The following is an 18,289-nucleotide window of genomic DNA, read 5'->3' on the forward strand; positions in this document are numbered from 1 at the left end:
AGGCTTTTTTTTTTTTTTTTAAATTGTATTTTGAAAACCATATGCCTCAAATTAGACACAGGGCTAACCTGATGATTTTGCAGGTATTAGATAGCTGAGTTGGTCTCACACCTCACAGCAGCCACAGCAGGAAACCTCCTGCCCTTTCCTCCCTGTCCCCACCTCATTTCCACTCTCCCATGCTAGGACCTGCCACTCCCTTGTGCTGGCAGGAACACCCATCAAACACTCCTCAGAGTAAATTCAGCGCAGATTAGTCATTTGCTGATTTATCAAGCTGAATCATCTCAGTGCAGGCCTCAATGGGCACCAAACCAAAAAAAAAAAAAAAAAAGAGGAAGAGAAACAGAGATCCCACTCCTCAGCAAGAGCAAGTTGTCAGACTGCCTATAGAAATTGGTGATATAAACATACCCATTCAACCTTCCTATGTATACAGCCCCAACAGGATCTAAATTCCAGCTTTGCCAGACTGGCAGAGTTCATGCCTGGCACACGAGACAACACTTGAGGTTAAAACTGTGAGCTCTTTCTCTAAGCAAGCTCAACACAGCTAACCCTTGCTTAATAATACATTCAAATCCTCATTGATATGTTGAATATTGATTCAACACTGACAACTTTCCTGTGCCTGAAATAGATGATTCAGAAAGAAATTTTCAGTCCAGAACTCAGATTCTTCTGCTTGAATCACGGAAGCTGGCAGTCTCAGTGAAAACAGTCAACTCCACACAATTGCATGACAACTGAACTGCTAATAAAGCAAGATCCCCAATTTTCTATAGCAGTTCTGTAAATTCAGACTACAGACAGCCCACCAACAGCAAAATTAAGTTTTTCAAAAGCATGCAATTCAGGTTTTGCTTTTGCCATTTAAGATTGCATGAGCACAAATCAGAAATTCCCCTGGAGAACCCCACCCTCTCCAGGCTGACATTCTCAGCAGTTCTCAAATTCTTATGCACTTCGTTTAAGTAAAAAGTGTCCAAACTAATTATGATCTATCTACTCAGTTTGCATTATTGACATTAACCAGTACTTAATATGAATTAACTAGCTTTCTAAAAGCAATCTGTTCGAAATGTACTATCATTTCCCTCAGAATTCAATACAAAACCCCTAGAGGCAGTTGTTGTGCACCTTCCCTCCTGTAAAGCACAATCCAGACATCTCTTTTCATCTCCACACTTCTCAGCAAAAAGTTTAGGAAGACAGTTTCTCCAGTGGCTCCAAATACTTCCACGTGTTAAAAGCAGCCCAGATCACAGATCATGCTGGCCATGACCATGAGAACTGCTTGCAGAAGTAGAGGAAGTTTTCCACAAAAGTAGTGAGGTGATAAATGTAAGCAGCCTGAGTAATCTGCTTTAAAGGCAGTTAAAACTGTAGTATTTTTCCAAGAGCTCAGTTTTTCTAACCTGAAAATCAAGACCACAAGGCCACAGCAGAACTGAATTCAAGCAGCCTTGCTGTCAAACTGCTTATCTGGCATCATGTGTGCACAGCTTCCAACCAACGTTAGGAATGTGCATTTTTCCTTTTTTCTTACAGTGAAGAGGTAGATATTTAAGATTTGAATTGTTGCTTTTATAAAGTGCCTGAAAAAAACCAAAAACCTAGGCACAGCAGCAAGTATGTTTATTAACATAGTAAAAGAAGAAAGAAACGTCTTAAAAAACAAGGCATATAAATGGGAAATGACAATTTGGACTGCATATTCCAGTTCAGTAGTCCTCTGCCTGGAAAAAAAAACTTCGTTTTGGGGACTTTGTTACTTTCCCCAACCCCAAATGTTTCTTTTTACCAAATACCAACGAGCTCTTACATACAGACTTTTTTGATCACAGTTCAGAAAAATCGTCTCCGATACATACTGAAGCAACGAGAAACTCAGAAAACATAGCAGTGTGCTCCACCCCGCAGTTCTGCCACAATTATTTTTTAGAGACTGCCGTGTGATGGCACCAGACTTTCTGGTGACTCCGACGCCCCGGGACCGCCGCAACTCCGCTTTTTTCCTAAAATGGAAGCTGCGCTCCAGCCGAGCTCCCCAGGAACTAAAACCCCCTTGGAATCCCACCCTACATCCCAGAGCCCTACTGGGGCGAGAACCACGTATTCACCGCAGATGATAAACCAGTCAGCTTCCAGTGCGGAAGGCGGGCAGAAAACTCAGGAATATTTTTCTAGCGAGTTGAATGAGAAGAAAGAAGAAAAAAGAAAAAGGCTGGAGGGAGAGAGCGCTGTTTCCCCGGACTGGGACCCGCCCGGCTTCCCGCCGGGACCGCTCTGCCATCCCGCGCTGCCGCCCCGGCTCCGAGCGGCTCCCGGGGGCTCCGGGCAGGCAGCGCTCCCTCCCCGAGCCGCGGCAGCACCGCTCAACTCCCACCTCTCCTCACCTCTGAAAGGGAGCAGCACGGCGAGGAGCGCCGGCAAAAGGAGGTTCCAGCACCGCATGGCTGCCGCCGCACAAGCTCACAGACACACACACGCCACCCGCTGCGCCACTCGGCCCCAGCCCGCCGCGGCTGCTCCAGAGGCGGCACCGCCCCGGCCGCCGCGCCCGGCCCCTCCTTCCAGCGGCGGGCGGTGTTCGTGCGGGCGGGGCGGGGAGCGAGCGGGACTTTGTCATGGTTCCCCGCATGACCGCTGCCGTGCATCCTGCCTGAGAGCCGCGGGGGGCTCCCAAAGGCGGCTACGGGGCTTAAACTCTGGTCCCAGCTTTTAATAGCAGAGACGAATGCTCAGGTGCTCGAGTACCGCTACCCTCTCTTAAGCCAGGCACTCCCTTCCATCTCTTTTCCAACATTTAACACACCAAAACACCTGATAATGCTGCCCATGGCAGTCTTGCTTTTTTTTTAGTCAGAGGAAAATAGGTTTGGGTTTTTGACACTTGTGCTGAGCTGTGTTGAGGGGCATGTTTGAAAAATACACTGGCTCCAAATCTTGGTTCTTCAATTGCCAGGTATGCACTGGTTAATTGACTGGTTATTGGTAATAAACAGGATAGTGACACAGAAGGTGTGATTTAGAAGGTAGCTGGTTATGTGCAGCTGACTTGAGTTTAGTAGTCATAGACCTATACTTTCCTCAGAGATGTCCATACCTGTTATTTAGCATTTGTAGGACCTTTCAGCTGGAAAAGTGGAATGTCAAATCATTGTGACCATTTTATAAATTGACGGGTGTTTATTTTTGGGGGTTTTTTTGACATTGCCTAATCAAGTAATTTTTCTATTTATTCCAAGGCATAAGAGTTTAAGTATACTAATAAAACATTTTAATGATGCTGTATTTTAAACTAAAGGTAAGCCTTTTCATTAAAATATCTGAGTTTTTTGCAGTAGTATTGAAGTCAACATCATGTAATGGTTGGCAGCTCCCATTTTTGTCAGACTTCAAGCCTAGAAGGTAAGATTGAATATGTGCACATGCATTGTAGAATCCATCAGTGTGGATCTTGCCATTAATGCTATGTGCACATACACAGGAAATTATTAATGTTGCTCAAAGGATGTCCTTTAAGGCAGTGTTTATGGTTGTTATTAAGAATCACCTAAGAAGTTGATCCCTTGCCAAAAAGAAAATGAATTGGTACTCCTTAGACTATTGCACACTTCTTTAAATACATACAAAAACATACCTCCCACCCAAGAACTGCAGAGTTAACAGAGAAAAACCTAGTTATCTCACCGATTTTACCATTTCAGAGCAAGGCCCTGTAGCTTCCTGTTGCCAAAATTACTCTTCATCAAAACTGCCTTCTTCAGGTGAAATAAAAGCAACTTCCTGTTAGAACAGACATGAAATAACTGCACTGTACTAGAGCTTATGTTTTCCTCTTGGTTCAACCCTTGAGGCAGGGGCACAACTACCTGGCACTAGCCATGTTATGGCTAATATATTTTCCAGACTTATAAATAACTGGTAATTTTTTTTCAATCTTATTAGCCTTATGATCTGGAAATTTCACTGATATTTTGTGAAAATTAGGTTCTTGATTTGTTGTTACCACCTCTTCTTTATATTGTCTTGATTAGAAAAAAAAAAAATACAGGCTTTGTTGTTTCACACATGAATCCTACTCATCTGTAAAAAATCAAAACCATTTAGTAGTAAGGCTGGTTTTCCTATTGTGTGTGTAATAGTTGTAATCTGAGACTCACTTCTTACAATATCCAAAGCACCTGTCTTTGTCCTGCCCAGTCTGTAATGGTTGTCCTAGCAGGTCTTTTGCTCTCTCTGTACTGTCCATAGCCTCTACTAGGAAGTCTCTGCAAATAGTGTGGGCATGAAGATGCCGTGGTAGGAGAAAAGTTTGCCTTATGGCTTATTTCTCAAGAACAGAAACTTTAAAAGACATGCATGGTCTGTGGTTTGACCTAAAGAAAAACATGACATACAGAGCATCACAATCAAGGCTGGAAGTTGTAAATCTGGGTGAAACTGTTCAAATTTGAATAAAATCTGTTGTGTGCACAGCTGAAGAGCTGTCTCTGAGCTGTGAAGATAAATGTTCTTTCTTCTCAGTTTCCCCCAATTCCTCTTCTGAAATAAGATCCTTGTAGCTCTTTTACTGCCTCACCCTATTTTTTCCCCCTTTTACCTATGAGTTTTCAACCTTGCCAGAACCCTCATATCTCTCCAGATGTCCACAGAAGCAAAGACAAATAGGTTTGTTATTTGCTAAAAACCAGGTCTTCGTGGTGCAGTTAAAACCTTACTGCTCTGTCACCCAGGGACACCCTTTGGAATCAGAGGGCCACAGCCCTGTCCATGGATGGTGAAGCAGATGGACAAAGACAACACTATGGAAAAGAAAGAAGATGGGCAGGATTGGCAAACTATGCTTTGATTCACTCTTGTGTTCAGTTACTGCTACAAAATTGGTATGAGAAAATAATCCTAGAAATTATGTTGTCTTTTTTGCTTTTACAATTCACCAGAATCTGGCAATACTCTGTAAAGACTCTATTTCAGGTGCAGTGTTTCTGAGGCTAAGAACACACATTCAAGGAGTGTGTTTGGGTGTGTTGATGCCTGGTTCCATCTGACAGCATGTATTAGAAGAGTATCTGCCAAAAGTGTCTGCTGATTTTCACTCATTTGGAAATCAAACTGAAGGGCAGGGTTTCATCTCTGGTTTCTGTCATGGCATCTACTGAAGTACAAGCTCTGAAATTTAGGCTTCTTCTCACTGAGAGGATATAGATGTTTATATTTGTATGTGCTTTTAACTTAAAGGCAAATACGTAACACCTTATTTTCTCTCAATGTTTTCCTCTTGAGCTGTAAGAAGGGGTTAGTTCCACCACCAAAGTTTCCTGTAATATTTTACCAACAAGTAAAGTTTTAGGGCCACAAAAAATCTGATATGGTATGGTCAGTCAATACAATCATGATTTTTTTTTATAAAGGATTAAGTATAAAGAACTTGTTATAAACATAGTCAAGCCCTATTTGATCTTTAGTCACAAATTATAAAAATTGTATCAGTTTTTTTTTAGGTTTTGTTTGGTTAGGTTTGGGGGTTTTTAAAGAATGTGACAGTAACATTCCGAATTCTAAAGATATTCAGAATAAGCAGAAGTCCAAAGAGGCTCCAGAATCTCTCCTGGCTCCCCCTTGGATGCTATTTTCTGATGCTGCCTGCCTAGCAGGACAGGAGAGACATTAAGGTACTGCAGCCTAAGTGTTTCTTCCCAAGGAAGCAAATAAGATTCCTCTAAAATCATCTGATAACAAATAGTGCTTCAGGAAGGAGTTCTGCAGGTGATTCTGAACAACTTCTGCAAATTGCCTGATCTTTGCCACTCTGAGCTCTTCCTGCAGTAAATGCCCTCCTTCTGTTGGTACCTCTTGTTCCCTGCAGTAGCAGCAATAATTGCAGTGTGCTTACATGACTTTCAGCACTGGCTTTCATACTTTGGCAAGATCTATGGCAACTGAGAGCCCATCTTTAAAGCTCAGCCCATTTCTCTTACTATAAATACCAGCTAGGTATTATTTCCTTTTCAGATTCTCCTCACGTATTTTTGTACTTTGTTTTGTTGTTTTTCTTTCAGTAGCTATCTAAATTTCTATTTTATGTACAGATTCTATTACACCTCTTTTTTTCATAACAGTTCACAAAAGGAAATATTATTTTTTAGATAACTTTTCTGCATACTGATCTGCATTTGAAGAGTCATTAGGAAAAAAGTTGTTTATGAAGTAACTGTTACTTTATGACATGAATGCCACCAAAGATTAGTTCCATAAGAGAAAATGCAGTTTATTGATTAATGAAATATTGTATATCTCTTAAAAGGATTTTCTTAGTAATATTGTATTTTATCTGAGACAGAGAGATACTGTTTTTCATGTATCCCTTAAAAAAAAAAAAAAATCTTTTAGCAACAAGTCCTTAGTATGTTTTTTCTTTAACTCCTGTTTTGTTAGACAATAGTATCTTCACTGAATTCTAGTAAGTTGAGCTTTTTGGTGTCTGGAAACACATTTATAGCAGCTTTTCTTCATAAAGTATGAGCTAGAAATATCAAGTCTGGTATTAATGATGAAAGCAGTCTAGTTGTAGCAGTAGGTGGTGTAGACCTCTACACAGGCTTATAATTTATAGTGAAAGAATTGTTTTGGATTATTTTAAAGATAAAGCCTTTTAAGGCACCTGCCTCCAATGAAAGTAAAGTAGGTTTTTTGCTGATAGGAGGTCTTGATTCCTCTAATAATGTTTCAATTTTATGTTAATTGTGTAAACTTGTCTTTGTATTACACTGCTGACATTCAGGTTTTATGGTTCACTACACATACTTTGAAACCTGTTTCTTATATCTCTTCATTTTACCACGAAACTTTGAGTATTTTGAGTAATTTTTATTTAATGTAAATATTTGTCTTACTGAAAAGACTATCTGAAATACTTTTCCTCTTTCTTTGGCAAAGTGACATTTTTAATAATGAAATGTTTGTTCCTTTTGAAAAACCTCAGAAGTCCAATTTTTTCTTTCTTTTTGTTCCAAGAACATAATAATTAAATTTTAGGACAGCAACTTTATGCTGGTTTTATGTGTTATTTCTCCCAATACTAAGTTCTGCTTGTCTCTGCTGTTCAGAGAGAAAGAAAAGAGGAAATTGACTGTAGCAGTTCTTAAACAGGTAAGTACCACATTCAGTTTATACTGATTGAGCTGCATCCTTCCAAGTGTAAGTGAATGTGATTTTTGCACTCCTGACATATATTAGAGGTCTTTCATTCTATAGAAGAGGAGCATGTGAGTATATGTTTTAGTTGTTCAAGTACTGCTGCCATTTGCCACATTATCTAAACATTTCCTGTTTAAGGCTTTTGTTCCCATTTGCATTTTCTCCTCAAAGGGAAAATTGTAATAAACTGTTATATTCACAAGAAGTAAAACAGAGTTTGAATACCTTCATATTCAGTAACAGAGCAATGTTTGTGGAATTCCCATTACTGGCATTGTCTAGACAGTAAAAAAAAGGGAGAAGGTTTCTTTATTCTTGAAAATCTTCCTTTCAAGCTCAAATCTGCATGTCTCATTGTTTCAGAATCAGGTTTCCTGAAACATTTTTCCTGTAAGAATGGAAGGAAGCAGGCACACATGTCACTGCCTGTGTTCCACTCCTTGTCTCAGGGATGCAGCACTGTGGAACCAGGGTTTGTTAGGGCTTTTTTTCCTGCACAGCCTCTGATCCATGCAGCAGAAGTCTCCTGTAGTGTGGCCCACAAGGTCACCTGCACCACAATGAGCTGGACCGGTGGCCTTTGAGAGGCTTTTTGTTTGATACAAACTGCATGAACTCCAAGATGATCAGGATTTAGGAATTTCCAGTGAGATAATCCCAGGTTATCTGCTATGCTGATGGCTTGGGTTAAAAAAACTGGTCTAGAACAGGGAAGAACACTAAGGTTTAATGAGCACTAATTATTCTTCTATGGGTTGTTGTCTTCTGTATCTCCACCTCTGTTATGTAGGATGAGTTATGTGTCTGCTCAGTTTCGTAAACACAGCGAGGGTGTAGCTGGATTCTTGAAAGAGAATCTGACAAACATGGCAAGAATTTAGCAGTCATTTGTGAAGGCATTTTGTTCATAATGACTTTTGTATATGCACACAAGATGCATCTCATCAGGGCAAAATCTTTTAAGCTCCGCTGATCAAACAAACCCATCTCTGTATTCCTGGGTTAGATCTCCTTCATTAAGATGCTGTGGCAAATGCTGTTGGCAACTTCAGCCATCTACAGCCTGACAGGAATAAGCTATTTTAGTCCTGTGTTGCAGCTGTTCCAGTATGTTATGAGGTGTACAGTTGTTGTCCCTAGCCTTAAAGGGGCTATAGAAAGAGAGGGAGGGACTCTGCATCAGGGTGTGTAGTGAGAGGACAAGGGGTAGTCTAGAGAATCTGATCTAGCAGAAGTTGTCTCTGATAATGGCAAGAGGCTGGAACTGGATGATCTTTAAGATTTGTTCCCATCTAAACCATTCTATGATTAAAGCTTTTAAATTTATGCTTCAAGCCCTAGCACATTTTGAAAGACCATGGTCTTTGTCAGTCCACAGCCTGGCTATGGACCCTGTGACCAAAAGAAACTCAACTCATGTGTGTGTTGGGAAAGATGCTCAATTTGGTGCCTGTTCATGAAGACAGGAAGGCACTGTTCTAGAAAGGACATAAACATGAATGCAAAAACATGGCTGTGTGAAACTTGCAGTGCTTTAAATATGGGAATACCCAGAATCTGTCTGATGCCACACACTAGAGAACTAAACACATTGCTAGTCATGGATGGTCTGAGGCACAAATGAATCCAAATAGTCAAATGTCCCCCTAATGGAATGGGTATTTGAAAAGATGGCTAGGAAATCATAGTTCTTATTTCCCTTTGAAAACTTTAAAATTCTCCTTTAAACATAATTTTCAGCATTAGAGTGTATTTCCTGCTTTAGGATCTTTCTTGTGGTTTATCTCATCATCTGTTTAGGAGCAGATGGCACTCTGTGTCTTTGTGCTCCCGTTCAGCCAGCTCACAAGGTTCCCTTCTCAGCCCAGGGAGCTTGTTTTCAGAACATGACACAGAAATACATGGCTGCTCACCTGCACTTTGTTGATGAAAATAAGCTGGTTTCCTGAATTTGGCTCCCAGAGGAGGACTGTTATTATCATTTCCCTTGCAGTCTCTATCACAGTGGTGGAAAGAAAGGTGTAATGATAGAGAAGTCTGGATATTTGTCTGGGTGGGGAAAGCAGAGAGTTGAGGAGTTCCTGATGTTGATATTGTGGTCCAGCTGAGGAGAAATCAAAAGCAGTTAAAATTATTACATTATTCAATTTGCAAGGAGCGATAATAAATTTCACAAATTAATCAGTTGATTCATATCTGGACATTTTTTTTTAACTAGTTATTTAAATTTAGTTGAAGGTCAAGAGTAACACTATAGGTTGGGGTTTTTCTCCATACTACAGAAGGCAATATTTTTTTCCTCCAATTCTCTACTAATTATTTGCTTCCTTTTCACTTCTGCTTTTCTCCCTTTGAATGCAAAATAAAAGCACATATAACAGAAAGGCACTTAGTAAGAATAAACAATTAAAATTCTCTTTTATTTTTCCCTTAAAGGATATCTTATGAATAAAAATATACATATTTATATATGATTTTGTGGCTAGTGCTGGAATCAGGGGAGGGAGATCTATACTTTAATTCTTGTCAAGAACATTCACAACTGTACTTCTATAATATTTTCCTCTTATTATCTAAAGAAAAAAAGGAAGTGCAACTTTCTAAAGTAAAATTATAGTTTTCTTGATTGTCTAAGTTTCACTGCATTGCAAAATTTAAAAAAAAAAAAGATAAATACAAGGCAAAATGGGAAACTGGTATGCATGTGAAATGCAAACCACACAGCTGAAACACCCCCTTTTCCTGCCTGTGTAATTTAAGGAAAGCTGTTAAGTCAAACAATACAGCATTTTCCATTTGAACACATAAAAATTTAGTTCAAAAAACAAGCTAGCATAACTCTTCCTGTCTAGGGAGCACTAGCTGTGAATAACTTCTCCACAGAATGTAAAAAACATGGAAAGCAAGCGTCACTTGAGAAAAATAGCTCATGCATTTGTCATTCCCACATCCATTTTTGTGACTCATTTATTTTTATGCTGCTGTTTTCCTAAGTGCCCAGAGTGCTATCAGAAAACTTAAACGAATGACAGCAAATCCTCTAGCCTTATTTTTATTTCCAGTAGTGGAGTGGGGAATTGAAGTGACATCTTATTTTTCCTGAGAGAGCCAAATTTTCACTTATGGGGCTTGTTATTGCCAGGTTTAGAAATCTCAGTTATTATTCCTTGCTATTCTTATCATTGCTTTACCTTCTTTTCCCCAGATACTGTTCCATTTTGTTGCCTTGTCTCTTTCTTCTGCATCTGGGTAATAGGAAAAGTCAATTAGACTTGCCCTTGCTGTCAGCTGAAAGCACTAGACAGGAGCCAGCAAAGGAATTCACCAGAGTTTTAATGTTAAGCACCCCCAGCTATGTCTGGTGCTATGAAGTCAGAGAGGAGAACATGTTGAGAGAGAGAGATTAACTGCAGACCCTTCCCCTGCAGCCTTCTAATGTAAAATCTGAAGCTGTATGCTTGCCAAGATTTAAAAGAAGCAAAAACTACACAATGATATCAGATGTGGAGGAGGGATCAAAAGCACGAATATGTATTGATGAGGTCTTGCATTGCTACTGACTATGTTGCATCTCATTTATTGCTAAACCCTAATGACTGGGGTGGTCTGCTATGCTTCAGCCTGCACTGTGTTAAGTGCAGTGACAGACTTTCAGTACTTCAAAACCAGATAGGAAAGTGGAACACATCAGTTGATCATATCTTATATCTCCGAAGGGCAGTAAAGTTTATAGATGTGTAAAAGGGCATTTCTACCATAATTATATATTTTATAATAGATGGTCCCCAGTTCTAGTTAGCATCTGCTGATATATGTGCCAGGGAGAATCCTTTAAAAGGTACAAAATACTACAGAAGTCTGTAATTACTTTCTTCCTGCTTATTAGTAAGAACTAATTGTGTGTTCACATCTGTGCTTTGTGTGCCAAACAGATGTTTTTACCCTTCCCTTCATATACATCCTGTTAGCATGGGTTCCTATAGGAGACTACCATGCAATGGCAGAATGGGGACAGCTGTGGCCTGTGGTTTAGATGAGCATTGCAGAAAGGTAGAGAAAGGTGCCCTTGGCCTCTCTCTGTGAATATTCTGTGAGGCAATGTGATCATGGGGAATGAACTGTCCTTTTATAATTAAAGCCCAGTCCTACAGGCCTCCAGTGCACAGAACGTACAAAACTATTGTTGGTTTGCATTAAGGTTCAAAGAGGACTTTACGCACTTTGAGCAAAGGCAGTGACTGTTGAGTGATGCAAGTGGGGAGATTGCAACTGAGATTTCTATTTCTATTCCAGGTTCGTGATCTTGAAACACCAGAATCTCTGCTTCTAATTTCTTTCCATAGCTCTATATGTGGACTGATACCCTTGAAGCTCCAAAATTTAGCTCTGATTTTTTTAACAAGATAAAATATGCTGTCCTTGGATACACCCAATGCAGATGCACTGGATGACTTGAACAAACCACAGGTGGCATAAACACAATTTCTGTCTTCCTGGATACAGAACCAGGAAGGATACATTTCAGCCTGCACAGCTGAAATTAGCACAGCCGAAAAACTGACCAGGGCTTTATTGCAACATCTTTGCAGGGGCTGTGTGAGCAGGAGCATGCAGGACACTGAGCCTCTGCTGTGTTACATGCTGGTGCTGGGGAGACTTGGCATCGTGGAACTGATACCGCCAGAAAAAGCAGATGTTTACAGTGTTTTGATTCTCTGACATAGCATCAACAACCCATTGATTTCCAGAGGCTTGACTTTGCACAAAGGTCTTCTCCCTGCTCTGCCAGCCTTTTTCTGCAATAGCTTTCTGGCCCACTTTCTGAAGACAGCACTGAGGAGGAGGTAGAATAATCTGTTCTTTACTGTCTTAGGAACAGCTGAAAATATTTTGAAACACCTTCAGGTTTCACAGCATTTTTCTCTGCTGCATTAACTCTACTCACTGGTTTTAGTCTTCACATCCTAAAACTGGCTAATGAAAAGCAAAATCAAGATTTGCTTATCTATTTGTCTTATCGTAATGAATTTTCTGCTTCAGAGGTAATTCTGGGTAGAAGAGGATGCATTAAGAAGGTGAAGTGATGGACAAACATGCATCTGATCTGACAAGTTCTGTTCTCACCCAGTACTTTTGCAGTGAACTTTTTAAACTCAACACAATGGGATTTAAGAAAAACATCAGCTCAGCACATCAGTTTTGGCAACAGTTGAATGTCAATTTTATGCTGCTCTTGCACATGCCTCCTCGCCTTTATTTACAAATAATAATTTATATAACTTTGAATTTTTTATACAACTCATTAAGTTTCCTGTGAGTTTCCAAGTACATTTAATTACCAGTGTAATTCACAGTATAATATATATTGTCTTCTCCCCTGCACTCAGCATTTCTTCACTGAAACATTTGTAGAATGATATAAAGGATTTTGAAGTTTAAAAGATAAGATGATACATACAATTAATTTGTTATAAGCAAAATTCCATACTGTTTAAGTTTAGTTAGATTAGGTTTACATCACTTAAGTTTTTACATACATTTTCAAGTGTTCTAGTTTATTGTATATGAAGGTAAAAATCAACACTTGATCACTTGATCAAATTCTCAGGCATATGGCTTGCAGACCCTTCATTATTTCAACAGCATTCATTTTGTGAGGAGCTATTTTAGAGAATGGAAGAGTGGAAGAAAATAATTAACTACACATCCTCAGAAGTATGTAAGTATGTTCCTCCAGAAGCTTAAGTTGGACTCTTTTTTCCCTTTTTTTTTTTTTTTTTTTTTTTTTTTTTTTTTCACTGAGAGGAGGATGCATTTTTTTGTTGCCATGAGTGCTTTCTGTTTGTGGTTTTGAGCTTGTTTTCAAGAAGAAAAGATCATTTGTTTATGCTGCCATCCTCAAACACTGTTTGGGGGATGTCTGAAAAATACTTGCTCTTGCTGGAAAAGTCAAGAGGAGTACCCGTGAACTGATACCTGATCTCCTTCAAACTGTGCAGGAAGGGTTGCTGCTCTTTTTCCATAAAAAGGGGCTTTCTGCAAACAAAAATCCACCACAATTTATTTCCCAACTACAATCACTGTATTGGTGATCCGACAAGGCAACACTGATGATAGATTTAGTTGCTTTCTTTGCTAGATACAATTGCTTTACAACACCTTATGTTAAAATGCAAGCAACCAAGGGTCTGCTCAGTTATTTCCATTTCTTTACAAAAGAGGAACTGGGAGTTCCAGCAGGCACAATGAATGAGCAATACAAGCTATAGGAAGCACAACACCATAGTTCACGTTAAAGGATTTCCTGCCTGAGATTTTTTAGCTAATTTCAGCTGCAGCAGAATGTGGTAAAAGAAAATGGTCTGTTGGGTAGGGCACAGCACTCTGCCAGAGAGGACTTACACACAAGTTGAAACTTTATACAAAGCACATTCTCCACCCTCAGATAGAGGAAACAGTCAGCAGAGCGCACAGAACAAAGATGCTTATGACTCATGAAACAGATGAATGGGGTTTTACTGGCATGCCTAGTTTGAGTTGAATATGAAGAATAAAAAATGCCTCAGACCATCCCTGGTGAATTAAGCAAATGCTGGATTCAGCTGTGATTATGCTTGCTGCTCGTATTTGGAAGTTGATTTCTGTTGGAATTTGTCATATCTGTTGTTTTTCTTCATAAAATCTTCTTTTGTGCAGCCAGTAACCGTGGGTCAAAAAGAAGGCACGCACACATACAAAAGCTGTGGGTTATATTTTAATAGGGATCCCTACTGCTTATCATTGCTGGTTTATGTAATTGTCTGGAAAAGGTCAGCATAGTTTGTGCTGTGAGCAACTGAAGCTGAAAATTTTTGTGCTTCTTTTTTTGGGGTTTTTTTTGTGTTGTTTTTTTCCCCCTGCACTGGACTTGTAATCTTTTGACTAAATGCAGTATGAAAAAGGAGCTGTAAGGAAAAAAAACTACTGAATTCCAGTCTCAGGCTATTGCACCTTTCTTCTTAAATTGTTGTGAATCTTACTAAAAACTGGTCCCAAATAACAGTTGGTCACAAAATATTATTTTAAGGACCAAACATTTTCAGATCTTTAGCTTGAAGGCAAGTCCCACAATGCCTGGCTGGATTGTTTCTGTATCTCTATTGTAAATTTTGTGCTAGAATACCTGTAATTTTGATTTTGTCATCTCTGGTACATACTCAAACAGTCATATTCAGTGTGATTTTTTTATGTTGATTATACTCTCTAATTATCTCTATAGGCTTCTCTTATAATTTAAAATATTTTCTTTGCTTTTAATGTGTTGTTCAAAGTAGCTGACTGCTTAAATACGTCTCAGATGAGATTGGGGCTGAGGGAGTGTTCCTACTATTGACTGAGCAAAGTTAGCCTCTGCTGTCAAGGGGAAAATCAGGAATAAGAATTCAATGTCAGGTTTTATTTGGATTTCAGAGCACTGTGGAAGAAAGCTCTGAGAGATTTAGGCATGGTGCTTGGTCCTTGAGGTTCTATGGAAGGAAGCCAGCCCTCGTGTTGTATTGAGAGGAAAGATGGCATGTCACCTGCAAAACCAAGGCAAGCCTTTGCTCTTCTTTAGAAATGGGGAACTGGAAGAGATCACTGGCAGTGGTGCTATATTATGGAGCTGCAATCTGAGAAAACTTAGAGCAAAGACAACAGGATGAAACTGAAAATAGTCCAGAGCAGACATGGCATAGAATATTGGGGTTCTTCAGCATTTTTTCTGTTACCGTTAAATATGTAATGGATGTAGTGCAAAATATTTTATTCCATTGTTCCTGAGAAAAGCAGTATTGATTTCTTCAAATTGAAAGGCTATATGTTGTTATTGCTGCTGTCTGTCTTTGGGAAAGCAGGAAGAAGAGAGATGCACAACAGAAAGATAGTTGAATTGTCATGAAAACATGCACTTCCTTCTCAAACAGATGAAAAAATTCCATCAACAGTTGCACAAGCTGTGTTTCTACCAGGGGAACCTGACAGTGATTCCCACTCCTTGGCTTCAGATGTACCTCTTTGCACCATTTCTGTATTGACTAAGGTGAAGACCCAGATATACATCTCTTCTGAAAAGTTAAGCATGAGAGATTGTTGCAGGATTTTTCAGGAAATCCCATAATCAGCATGACTGGGAATCATAAAATATGTTATGGTCCTGCTGTGGAGTATGCCTGTCCTTTGGGGTAAATATAGTACAGGTGCTCAGAAATTGAAGGCATGTTTATTACATAAGGAGTTCATCTACCCAAGTAAAGAACAAATACTATCTAGGAGGCTTTGTAATTGCAGAAGCAATCATAAGGAGGGCCTTTTGACACACCTGATGTTGCTTTCATAAAATATTTAAAAAAACATATGAGTAATGAGCTGTAACCAAAATAAGTTTTACTTATGAAAGCAGTACTCTGTGAGTGACGAAATATGCCAAATTTACTAAGAGCAGCAGAAGCTGCAAGACAGCTGTTCCATCAGAATTAAACTAGAAATGAAGTCTTTGTTTCAGTAGGATCTATGTACTTGTTTGTCTTTTATTTCCTCTTTGTAGCCTTGTTTTGCCCCAAACTGGACACAATAAAGTAGGTTAATTATTCATATTTGAATTTTCTTCCATAATGAGTATGACTTCCTGGGAACAGAACTCCTATGTGTACATTAATTTCATTTAGAGAAAAAATAAACCTATAAATAGGGCAGGCAATCAAACTTTACCTCCTCTTAGATTTTTCTTACCAGTATCATGTATGAGGCTGCAGAGTTGCAAAGGCTAGATAAAATTAGCAACCCCTGCTGCACTTGTGAAGGGGAATATCCTCCAGCAGATGTTAGTCAGGACTGCTGTAGATAACAGAGCTGCAGAGATACTCACTCACCTGACATAGGTGTTGCTTCTCCTACAAAGCCAGAACATGAAAGCAAACACAGAAAGTTAAATTCTCAGTGTGGGCAGGAGAGTGAAATCTAGAGTTTGTCCTAGCAGAACACTTTCCTTGGGAAAAGGTGAAAAAAGAGGACCAATGACCTAGAGTGCAGTTATAGGAAGAAGGTTGGCTCCTGTAGCCCTGCATTGCCAGGGACAGTCACGCAATGAAATGCAAGGGAGTCCTGCAGGGTGGGTAGCCAGAGCTGTTGGTGATGCCCTTCTATTACCTCCAGAGCTTGTCTGAATAAGTTTGTGTCCCAGAGGAGAAACCAGAAGCAAATGCAGGCATGGAATTTAATTCCCTGTGCATGAGGGAACAAGGCTGAAATCTGCATAAGAAACAGGGAGGATCCGAAATTAGTCATGACACAAAAAGGCTTTTGTGTGATATAACCAGCTCATCTGTGATTGCTTAGACACCATTTCAGCTGTCCTAAAACTGCCTGCTGGGGACCAAATGCTGACTTTTGTCAAAAGATCAAATGCTAAATAACAAAAATCAACATGTCAGATGCATTACCCTCTGGAAGTGATTGAGAGTATGGCAAGACAAAATATCAGAAAAGAGAAGTTTTGTCTAAGTCGAACTGGAAGTAATGCAAGGGTGTGAGTGGGAAGTGTTAGTCATCGGTATTCTCCTGCTGTGCTGGCAGATCCCAGCTGCCTGCTTAGGCCAGATGCAGCTGTGCAGGGCAGTGTAGAGCTCCCAGCTGCATCTGTGGAGAGCTCTGAACTTTCTGCTGAACAATATTGGACTTTCTTCCCTTCCTCCAGAGAGCTTCACTCAATAGAGCAGCTGTGGAGTATATGTTCTACTGGCAGGGTGGAGGACCTGCCTTCTCACAGGAATTCCACATGCTCTGTGTTTTGTAAAATACTTCAGAGCAAAACCTCAAAGCCTCAGTCAAGAGTGACTGTTTCCTGAGTCCTAGCTGCTGCTGACTAAATGTCTGCTGAATGGCACCATACCAAGCACTACAGTTTATCTTATCATCCTCTCAGAAGGAGATTTGCTCCATTGTGAAACTATGAGACTTTAAATTTCTATCAGTCAAGTCTTTGAGAGCCTTTTAACCAGCAGAAAACTGGAGTACTACACTGGTTGACTGGATTCTGACTTATCAACAAATTGATAATAGAAAACACTGCTAATCTTTCCACTGGTTGTGATTTATTTATTCATCAAGGTTGAAAAAACATTACAGGATTCATGGGCCATCCCTTTAAGACTGCATACTCAGCAAACTCCAAATAAATAAACCTAGTCCAGAAAGTTTGTCAAGGTGCAAGTACTATAGTTTTCTCTTCTGCAATATTTATGTATGGCACAACTCTAACTCCTGCTCCACCTATGGTTTGTGAAGAATCTTTACTATCTAAATCTCTATCCCTGCTGCAATAGATGGTGTCTGAAGACAGCTGAAGATCAGCACAGCTGCAGTCTAGAGGCTTCCTATTTTCCTTGTTCACAGACAACAACCAGATAACAAAATGAATTTATTACCACTTGATCTCATAGAAAAATCATAGGTATTTTGGCATTGTTGTTTGTGGTTTTTCATCTTAGATACTTGGTTTAGAAGAAAATCCTAAAACATCTGTGTGTAGGTGTGGACTTGCAAAGAGAGGAAGGGGATCTGTTACCCAGTGGACTTTTTATTAGATGTTCCAGCCTTTCTTCTCTCAAACTGGAGTTAATCTAGTTTTGTGTTTCTGGGAGGAGGATGCAGCACACTGAGCAGCACACAAAAATACTGCTCTTGGATAATAGGATATTAAGTAACAGCCTAGGTTCTTGGGAGCATTTGCAAGCCAAAAACTTGCAGCTTGGAGCAGGGTTTGGCAAGTAGCAAGTCATTTCCACTGCAGTTGAACTGGTCAGATTCTCTCAGCTCATGGAAAATCATAACATTTAAACCTTATTCCTGGGTCTCCAGCTCTTCTATGCATGTGTGGCTTTCTGGTGGGTTGGTACTGTTGAGGCTAGTGAAACACAGTACTAAAAATAGATTTTAAAGCTACAGTGATAGACAGGGTTTTAGCAGATTTTTAGTACTAACAGCACTGAGTCCAAGCTTTTCTAGTCCCCTTTTCAATGTAATATTTTGGAAATGTGATTCATAGAAATGGAGTCCTAAACACGGA

At 39.7% G+C, this 18,289-nt stretch overlaps 1 protein-coding gene across 2 annotated transcripts in view; it reads right to left on the bottom strand.

The window, feature by feature from the left end:
* CD99 (CD99 molecule (Xg blood group)) overlaps positions 1-2,554 on the bottom strand; it is a 28,113-nt gene extending 25,559 nt beyond the window's left edge. For both annotated transcript variants that reach the window (XM_079313795.1, XM_079313794.1), the window contains exon 1: positions 2,400-2,554. In XM_079313795.1, the coding sequence (XP_079169921.1) occupies positions 2,400-2,457 (58 nt within the window). In that variant the 5' untranslated portion in view covers positions 2,458-2,554. The remainder of the gene's footprint in view (positions 1-2,399) is intronic.
* Positions 2,555-18,289: the final 15,735 nt, after the last annotated feature.

Source organism: Erithacus rubecula (assembly GCF_903797595.1).
Source record: "Erithacus rubecula genome assembly, chromosome: 1".
In the NCBI taxonomy this organism is placed as follows: domain Eukaryota; kingdom Metazoa; phylum Chordata; class Aves; order Passeriformes; family Muscicapidae; genus Erithacus; species Erithacus rubecula.